Genomic DNA, 10695 nt, shown 5'->3' with positions numbered 1-10695 from the left:
CAAGGATCACACTAAATAATGGACTATTATATATACACAACTTTTAAAAACATATAATTTTCCAATGTTGGGTTGACTTAATAGAAAAGTGGACGTGAATAATTATTTATTTAAAAAAAATAAAATAAATTAAATTAAAGGTAATCAGAGGGATAGGGCTCGTGTTTGTGTTAGTTAAGGGGTTATCAGAGCAAGGTTCTAAAAGTTTTGGACTGTGGAATAAATGCACAGATGGAGAAGGGTACCTAAGCAATATAAAATAACGTGCAAATATAAAATATAAATATAGTAATTTCTTTTTCATTTTACACATGCCAAAGTTTCATATTTAAATAAAACTCCCTCTTCTCACTTCTCTCTCTGTTGGTTCATATTGCTTATCATGGCGTTCTTTAGAACTTTGATCCAGATCGAGTGTTGTGTATGTTTACTAAATTCATTTAATGATTGTAAGTATTTCCTTTTGTTTATCAATCTAAACATATACTGTATATAATATAGTTTCATATGGTTTCAAACATCCGAAACTATATTTTAATTCCTTTCTACGATTATATTTATACATTTTTATCATGCTTATTTATAATTAATACAATCATAGCAAAAAAAATTGGATAGATCATAGATGTAATTCAATTGCTTTGTTCTGTATTCAGATCTAAGTCTCAAACTTCATAATGAGACCCCAAGCAATCAAAATTCAAAGGGATAGTTTATATGGGGATCATCAAGTAGAAGAGCCTTTAGGTAGCTACGCTTGATGACAAAAATGGAAACTATTGAAAGATTGATGCAAGAATTAATGGAGAAAAATGAGAGGAAAGCAGAAATGCCTTATGTTTATAGTAAACCATGGCAACAAGACTATATACATCCTCAACAACCATTTGGATTTGAATCTCCAACAACAATCTTTGGGCTACTTCGTTGAAACCACAAGGTAACCAATTAATTTAAGCAGAGTACGTCTAGTGTATGGAATTAGTCAAGAATTGTCTCCATAGAAATTATGTTTACCAAGTTTATGAATAAAGATGAAGAATAAAAAGGAGTAATGATGAGGTTTGTTACAATGGAAATGGAAAGGAGCAAAAGATGAAAAATAAAGTTGGCCTAATTGTTACGATGCTTCACTCAGAAGAGTTGGGAGCTTGTAAAGATGAGAAGGATGTTAAAGCTTCAAGAATTGAAAACAAGGATTGGGGCGAGTAATGACTTAAACGGAGGTATTGTTTGTTATTTCATGATTAAATGGTGCACTTTTACCTTTCCTACAAGTGTAAGAAAGTTAAATATATGGTGTCCCTTATAAGCATTTAATTAGAATATTTTGGATTTAGATTATTACAAATAGGATGGGTTGGCTTTGGGATCGTTGTTAATATCTCAATCTTCTCTTAAGATCCTACCCATGAAAAACAATCTAAAAAACACTAGGACCTATTCTAAAGCAAGACCTCTATTTGGATTCTTAAGATCTCAACTAGGATCATAATATCTTATATCGATCTAATCTTACATCATTAGTCTTTATTCTGTCTTACGCCTTTAGTTTTCTAAACCCAAGAAAATTCATCATTTCTACTCAAAAGTTTCATGCATAACCTAAAAAATTGTCTATTCAGCTTGAAGTAAAGCTTTAAAAATTCGTCCATTCAACTCGAAATCAAGCATCACATATGATGGACAACCTCATAAAACATCGTGATAAAATGGTTTGTCTCTTTGTGTATTTATTTGTACATGATTACAATGAATTTGTTTCTTTAAATTTGTAGGAGATTTTCTTCGGTTTGTATTTACAAGAATTATGGGTACTACACAAGAAATTGAAGGTTCTTTTTTTTGGTAGGATCTCGAAGCACTCTTGACAACCTTGGTCTTTAGGATTATTTGTGTTTTGAGTTGATTATAAAATTTAAACGAACATTGATAAATTCCTAAAGAACAACTATTGTTCTTGAGTGTGTCCCTTTGTTCACAAAATCGTTATAAAAACGTTATAACAAAACTAATATGTTTGGAAGGTATACCCATTAATTCGTTGTTGGAGTGACATTAATTAGAGTAAACTGTAAAATTGGTCTTTGTGTGGTTAATAAAAAAACTGTCTATGGTAAAAAAAAATTATTTTCAACTTATATAGGGGTTCAATAGTTAAAACTTTTGATCCACCAAAAACTTGAAAAAGAATTAAATATTCTCCTATTTTTTGTTTTTACGTATCTTCCTATCCAATTAAATGTTGACATGTATAACATTTAATGCTCATTTAATGAAATTTAATGATATTTCAGGATACTAACATGACATATGTCATTATTTAAATTGATAAAATGATTGAAATGAACAAAATGCAGAAGAATATTTAATTTCTCAACTTGAAATGATTGTTTTGTTTAGTGGGCCCACATACTTACTATACCAAACCGATTAATTACCTACCATTTTAGGCTTTTATAGTTCAAAAAAGTAAATAAATAAATAAATAGGAACCTATTGACTATTGAGTAATTTGATGGAATTGGTATTGATTGGATAGGATATAAATGCGATCTTATGTCAAATTTGACAACCTTGCCATATATTATTAATTCGTTATAAGATAGTAAATAAGATAATATTATTCAATTATATAAAATAGTTAGCATAGTTTGTATAAAATTTCTAATAAATAATTTAATTGAAAGTTTGTTAGCTAAAAAAAAGGCTCGAATCAAAGATGCACAAAAGTATTAACTATCAAGAAAGCCATAGGAGGGTAGACTAGTTGCGAACCGAAACCCTGTCAAATGTTAATTAATACTGTACTAGGTCACGACCCTAATTATGTCATATTTTGTTAAAGTTCTCTACGAAAATTATGTACAACTGATTTCGTTTGTATGTTTTTTACTATATATGGGAATATTTAGAGCAATTATTGAAAACAATAAAATCACAGGATCTGTTAATTAATCCAAAAAGTGTTAGCCGGATGAAATTAAAGAAACTATCATTTAACAATGGATATTACATCACCGATGTTACCCAAAAAGAAGTATTAAACATTATTCCAAAAGAGTTCTTAAGCACTTCAACAAAAAACTATATAAAAAAAATGTTAGAAAAAAATAATACTAGAGATATCATGAAATCAAATGTTCCAAAATCACAAACTCATTACATATGTTTGGAAATGTTGCTGCTTCATGTTGCATGCATAGGATATTATTTGTAATATATATCTTAAAGTCATGGCTTTGTTTGTTTTAAATTATTTATTTTGAAGATACATAAGTTGTTTATAACTTTATATAGCTGCTAAAATGGGCACATAGAACAAATTGAGTTATGACCCATCTATCATTTTTATCTTTTTTTTTAGTTTTACATATAATTAATAATTGTATGACAACAAACCTATCATTAAGCACTCAAAAACTGTAATTGCCAATGGTACAAATCTCAGATGTTTGAATTAGGTGGCCTGCATAAAAAAGCAAAAGAAAACATATACAACTATTTTTCTATAAGTTATGCCTAAAACTTAGCTGAAAAATATATATATATATATATATATATATATATATATATATATATATATATATATATATATATATATATTAAATCTCAAAATAACGAACAAAAAATGATAATCTTCAACTTGTATAAGCATCAATGATTATCCAGCTCTCACAAAAGGAACTGATTACTGGACGTAACGGGTAACAGACAACAAACTGCGTCGCACACCTTTTTTAGATAACAAAAATAATTCTTTTAAAAACCACATTCATAGATATATGAGTCACAACATTGATATGAATAACCCTTTGCACTCTATTGAGGAGCTACACATTATCTCACGTAAGGAAACCAAAAGTATCATATACGAAATATATAAATATATGTTGATTTTCACCTTTTTCTTATTTTACAAAGATGCATTCCTTAAAATAACATTCATAATTGCATATCTCCCCCATGGGCCCCCGAAATGGGCTTTCATATTGCAAAATGGACCCTCCATATCATATATGAAGTTTTATTTTTGTAAAATTTCTCAATCTAATATTTTTATTTAGTAATATAAAGCTCTATTTTCCTGGAAAAATGATGTTATAAGATCTATATCATAAAAAAAGTTCAAAAAATATTCTTTCTACAAGAAATCATGATATTCACAAAAATTATAAACATTTTTTAGGCTACGTGACGTGTCACAATTAGCTGATAAACTATTATTTTTCGAGCCTTTTTAAATTGTTATGTTTGACAGTATAAAAAGTAACTTTTTTTTAAAGAGCCAAAGCTCAGCAAACTTTATTAAGAAAGAATAAAAGAATACAAATAAACAATCCAAAACAAACCACAACCCCTATTGTTTCCAACCTATCAATAACCAACTACCTAACCATTTTTTAAGCATCAAGTAAACCCCAAAAGTACCCCAACCAACCTTCCTAGCCCTAAGATTAGTCCAAAGACTTATTAGAGGTGGGAAAAAAGGTAACTTCAGCCCCTTGCAAGACCATAACCACATCAAATCAACCAAACCAATGCAAGGGGTAAGGCCCTTAAAAAAACCCACAGTCCAATAGACTAACCTTAAGAACCTACCAAACAAACAATACAACAAAATCAACCAACTGAAAACTCCAAAATTAACAAGCATCCTACAAATCACCCAGCCAACACTATGATACAGTAACCAAAATCTATCAGTACAGTCCCTGCTGCCAAACTTCCAATCTTCATATCGCCATCCTTTCTTGCAAAGCCAATCACATTGTATAATCAGACCTCTGTTCCTCTTATTACTCATCAATTGATACATCTGGAACCACCATCTATATTGCCAGCCCATAGTCCACCTCTAGTAATCAATCAAGCTATTCAAAAGTGTGAGAATCCAATATCTCCAATCCCAGACCTGAATAACATGATTAATAATCCTGCATAACAAATAAAACCAAACAGAAACAATCCAACCATTTCTCCATAAAAGGAACTCATTAAGTTGCATTCTAGACACGACATCAATCACGTGTCCAGGAACCCTTATTTATATAATCTCAAAAATGATCATATCCAAATAAGAATTCCCATAGGTACAAGTTACTATGTTCAGAAGCAAGCTTCCAAAAGAGTAACAAAATCCGTCAATTCCTTTGAGAATACAACTATCAACCAATATCTTTATCCAAAAATCAATCCAACCATACCGAAGGATCAATCTCACAGCCTCCCCACTACATAACCAATCAACTATTCTCACACTACTGTTAATTCCCATTTTCATTATTCCCATTTTTCCTCCTATTCATTCCATTTATACCCTAACACTTTCTCTCATCATCCTTCATAGTATTCAATTCATTCTTCATTCCTAATAATTTCAATTGAATTTCTTTCTCAATACAACCTATAACAGCAATGAAGGGTCTAGAAGCAGATCTAAACTGTCTCAAATTTCTTTCATGCCATATATGAGAAACACAACCCGCCAACACCAGCTTCTTAATAACAACCCCCACTGATTTACCAATAGCCTGGCTACTGAACTTTAGAATAAGATCCTTCCAATCATCATATCTAAACCTGAAATCAACCTTATTGCAGAAGTACTCCCAGATTTGACTAGAATAATCACACTTGAAAAACAGGTGATCATGGGAATCATTAACTTTAAGACATAAAGGGCATAAAAGATTACCTTTAATTTCCCACACATGAATTCGATCCTGCGTTTTCAACTTCCTAAGAATAGCCATCCAAAGAATAAACGAGTTCCTTGGTGTATTGTTGTTGAACCAAACTAAACTATACCAAGGAACTTTTGTCCCAAAAAAATTAACATCTCTCCACACCTGATTACACGAGAAAGGTTTGCTAATTCCATTTTTGTCCCTCCAAATTATCTTATCACTTATCCCATCATTACTACAGAACATAGGCCCATCTCGCAACCCATGATACTTTTCCAGCCAATCAGCAGGCCAACAGAACTGACCATTTACCACAATATCCACAACCCTCGACATATCACTAAAACCAGCTCTAATCCAATCTCTCTTGGGAATTAACATACTTATAATACCAATTGGGTGCCACCAATCATGCCATAAAGAAGTATTCTCACCATTCCCAATACTAGAAACTATGTGTGGTCTAAGAATATTCCGAGCTTGTAAAATTCTTTTCCATGTCCAACATAGATTCTTCTTAACCTGGATATCCCAAAAATTCATTTGTTTGATGTGAAATTGGTAAGTCCACCTCACCCACAAAGAATTTTTCTTGTTGACAATATTCCACACATGCTTAGATAATAACACATTATTCCATCTCCTTAAATCTTTTACTCCTAAACCCCCATTCACTTTAGGAGTACAAACCATTTTCCAGTTAACTTTAGCTTTACCTTTGGCTAATTCACCACCACTCCAAAGATATCCCCTGTATAGCTTCTCAATCTCCAATATAGTGGCAACAGGAAGCTTGAAAACCGAGGCCCAATACACATGCATATAAGTCAAAACAGAATTTATAAGTTGAAGTCTGCCAGCAAATGATAAAGATTTGCACTTCCAACTTAAAATTCTGGATTTGATCCTATCCACCAAGGATTTACAATCTCTCATTAACAATTTATTGACAGATAAAGGAACACCCAAATATTTAAATGGGAATTTACCAATCTCGAAAGGAAGTATCCCATTGATAGTCTGCCTAACTGCCGGTTTAACACAGCTAAAGAAAATCAAACTCTTGTTTAAACTGGCATTCAACCCAGATAGCTCTTTGAAGTAATCCAACGACTTCTTGATAACTCTAGCTGACCCACTATCACCACGACTAAACATCAAAAGGTCATCAACGAAATAAAGGTGAGTAATTCTCTGCAATTTACATGTACTGTGATATTTAAAATTCGTACAGCCCTCAATATTCCTTTTCAGCACAAGATTGAAAACTTCCATAACAAGGGTAAACAGATAGGGAGATAAAGTGTCTCCCTGCCTTAGACCCCTTTTTCCTTCAAAAAACCCCTTATCCTCACCATTGATGCACACAGTAAACCATGGAGTAGTAACACACATCAAAATCCAATGCACCAGAGTAGGATGAAACCCAAATCCAACCAAAGCTTGCTTAAGAAAATCCCAATTAACTGTGTCATAAGCTTTTTGAATATCAATTTTCAGGGCACATTTAGGCGGCCCATCCTTCCTATTATATCTCACCATCAACTCCTGAACAAGAAGGATATTGTCCAATATAGATCTCCCCGGTATGAAAGCTGATTGATTATTATCAACAATCAGCCCTAAATAGTTTCGAATACGGTTAACAATAACTTTAGTAATACATTTATACAATGTATTACAACAAGCTATTGGCCTGTAGTCTGTAATAATCCTTGGGCACTCAACTTTAGGAACAAGAATGATTCTAGTAGCATTAAGACATTTAGGCATTTTTCCTGACCAGAATACTTCCCGAACAGCTCTGCAGACTTCAGGTCCCACCACTTTCCATGCAGACTTAAATTTTTTTGATGAAAACCCATCAGGACCTGGGCTCGGTTGTCATCGATATCAAACATGGCTCTTTTAATCTCATCACCAGTAACAACTCCTATCATATCAATAGCCATACCAGGATTCTTAAAAAGCTCCCCATCAATATCCTTTTCTCCATTACTAAACTCAGAACCAAGGAAAGCTTTAAAATGTTCCACAAATCTTTCATTCATAATCTTACCACGAACCCATCTACCATCTTCATCAAGAATCACAGAAATATGATTCTTATTAGCACGACACTTAATCGTTTTGTGAAAAAAACTAGTATTCCTGTCACCCTCCTTCAACCATTTTATTTTAGCTTTTTGAACAAGAAACTTCTCTTCATCCTCACAAGCAGCATTAAACTTAAAGAGAACCTTCACATGCTCTTCTCTAATTAAAGAGTCAAACAGATTTTTATCAATTTCACCTTGTAAATCATCCAAAGTCTTCCTTAAATCCTACAGTCTATTTCCAGAAACATCATAAGAGCAGAACAAACTTCGACAAGGTTTTTTTAATAACTTCAATTTCTGAGTAACTTTATATATAAAACCTCCATAATTTCTCGTTCCCCAAATTTTCTCAACCATCGGCGGAAACTCCTCTTTATCAGATATGAAATTCACAAATCTGAAAGAAGAACTCCTTCTAGGAATACATCCAGAAATAGACAGAATAGCAGGAGAATGATCTGAAATTCGATATGGCTTAAAAATAGCATGGGCCATAGGGAACTTCTCCAGGAACTGTAAATTAGCCATAACTCTATCAAGTTTTTTAAGCAATCCATTGGACCCAGCTGGTGATTTCGTCCAAGTAAATTGCAGCCCTGAACAGTTTATATCCTCCACCTCTATAGAATTAATGCACTCTATAAAGTCAGCAACCCCCTCTGGAATTCTCGAACAACATTCAGAATATTCAGACATATTCATAGCCACATTAAAATCTCCTAAAAGTACCCAAGCTTTGTTATTAACCACATGCTTATGCATCTCCAAATTCTCCCATAAATGTCTTCTATCAATATACTTAGACGCAACATATATAAAAGAAACATAGATTTCAAAAATTGGTTTCTAGAAATCTAATAAAACAATACATAACCTCATCGGAATGAGAAATCACCATTAGATCAATCATCTTAGCATCCCACCCAACAATAATCCTAATACCCGATTTACAGGAACTACTATTAGAAACCCAATCCCAACTTCTAAAAACTTTGGAACACACATTCTTCAATTTCATATCAGAAACATGAGTTTCAAGAATCGCACAAAGCCCCAAATTATTATTTTTAATAACCTATAACACCTCCTTCTGTTTACCCATTTTATTAAGGCCCCTAATATTCCAGAATCCTAAATTCATCATTGGGACATATTAGGAATAGTGGCATTTCCCCCTCAAATGCCTGAGATATCTACTCTCCTTTTCCATTCAACTCCTCAATGCTCTTCCCTATTTGCCTCATACCAGAATCCATAGTACCATCAGATCTACTAGGAATTTCACCCCTTTATCCACTAACTTCTCCACTTCCATGGCAGACTGCCTCTTTCCAATGCCCAAAACAGGACTATCCCTATCATTATGCTCCAAATCATCTTCTATTCCTTCTTTTCTAGCATCTTCTTCCATATTATCAACCAACTCTTCCACTATTGATCCCAAAACTTCAAATCTATTTTTGTTATTATTCTCAACAGAATTATTAACTTTTTTGATTGTTACCCCTTTAGCAACTTCCTTATTATTCATTGCCCAATTCAAATTCTTATCTTCCCCTTTTATATTATTCCCATTCTGCCCTTTAGAGTTTAATAAATCACCATTATTATTATCTGCTTCAAACTTTTGATTTTTAGAAAAGTTCCAATGACTAACACTTCGATTATTCCAACTTCCACTTTGCCTTTGACCATTACCACCCTTATTCCCAGCTTTGCCCCTATATTTATTCCCATTTTAGCATTCCCATTCATCCCTCCATTAACCTGTTTATAACTGCTCTCACCATAACCTTTTACTCCACTTGTACCAACATTATTCCCACCATTCCCTTTTTTCTTAGTAACCTCAGTATACCCCTCATCATCCATAACAACTTTACCATTTATCTTCCTAGTGTTCTCTTTCTTTTCCTCCTCCTTAGCATCATCTTTACCATTAATAACTGCCAAACACACCTTATCTGCATGTCTAAAATTTTTACAATGGGAGCACCGAGAAGGTTTCCAAGCATACTCCACAGCAAACGATTGAACAACTGCAGAATTCGTAACAAAGTCCCATGTACTAATCTCAATATTATCTTTCCATTCTTTTTCTGCTGACATTTCAATTAAAATTTTTGCATAAGAATTTCGACCTTTATGTTCAAGGCACATCTCCTCAGTAAAATAATCAAACGCCAAAGGAATACCCAACTTACTAGCAACGATACATAGATTCTCTCCACTCCATACTTCCAGTGGAAGATCATAAATCTTAATCCAAACTGGAATCTTATTATGTTTATTCTTCGTGAGAGTAAGTCCAGCCTCCATCTTTGTAAAAACAAAAGAATCTTATCAAAAAGCATCCAAGGACTTCCTTCCAAAATGTTTTGTAGACCAAATTCATCACTGAACTTAAAAAAGAAAAACCCCTTACTATTCATAAACATCTCTTCTAACCCCACATTCTTCTACATACACTTTAACTCCTTTTGAACAGCTGGAAACGAAATTCGTTTATCAATCAAATATCCATATAAAGTGTTAGAAAATGGAATACTAGCCTTCTTCAAATTCTCTATAGGAATAACAACTGGCCCATCTACTTTCCCATCAATAGGAGGAATGAATTTAACATCAATTTTCTCTTTATGAACTTTCCCTTTTAACACCCCTGCATAAGAATTCACCTTATTCCTTTGCCATGCACCAATCACATCCTGAGTCGAATCAGAAATTCCATCCCGTAAACCCTTTTTTTACTAGCATCACCCAACAAAGAAGGTTCCGAATTAATGCTATTGATAACTGTACCCACTTTACCCTTCCCATTCTTTTGATCCGAATCAACAATCCCAACATCAATCTCATTTTCCTCTTCAGAAACTCCTTCCTTAGTATTAATCAGGTTACCTTCC

General features: G+C 33.0%; 1 protein-coding gene and 1 long non-coding RNA gene across 2 annotated transcripts; one reads left to right on the top strand and one right to left on the bottom strand.

Moving 5' to 3' along the window:
- Window positions 1–327: 327 nt before the first annotated feature.
- Window positions 328–1922, top strand: LOC145129370 (uncharacterized). Its single transcript, XR_013717469.1, has 3 exons — window positions 328–449; window positions 657–1226; window positions 1779–1922. It is a non-coding gene; the product is annotated as an uncharacterized LOC145129370 (long non-coding RNA).
- A 3399-nt stretch (window positions 1923–5321) lies between these two features.
- On the bottom strand, window positions 5322–10108 carry LOC145130915 (uncharacterized). Its single transcript, XM_079065669.1, has 5 exons — window positions 9475–10108; window positions 9051–9370; window positions 8144–8587; window positions 7474–8014; window positions 5322–7342 (listed from the first exon to the last, which is right to left on the bottom strand). Exons 1-5 carry the CDS (start codon window positions 10106–10108, stop codon window positions 5322–5324), a joined length of 3960 nt encoding a protein of 1319 aa, XP_078921795.1.
- Window positions 10109–10695: the final 587 nt, after the last annotated feature.

This window comes from Lactuca virosa, chromosome 8, assembly GCF_052849685.1.
Source record: "Lactuca virosa cultivar CGN04683 chromosome 8, Lactuca_virosa_CGN04683_v6, whole genome shotgun sequence".
Lineage (NCBI taxonomy): Eukaryota > Viridiplantae > Streptophyta > Magnoliopsida > Asterales > Asteraceae > Lactuca > Lactuca virosa.
The sequence above is the reverse complement of the archived record's forward strand: the minus strand, read 5'-3'. Positions and strand labels throughout refer to the sequence as shown.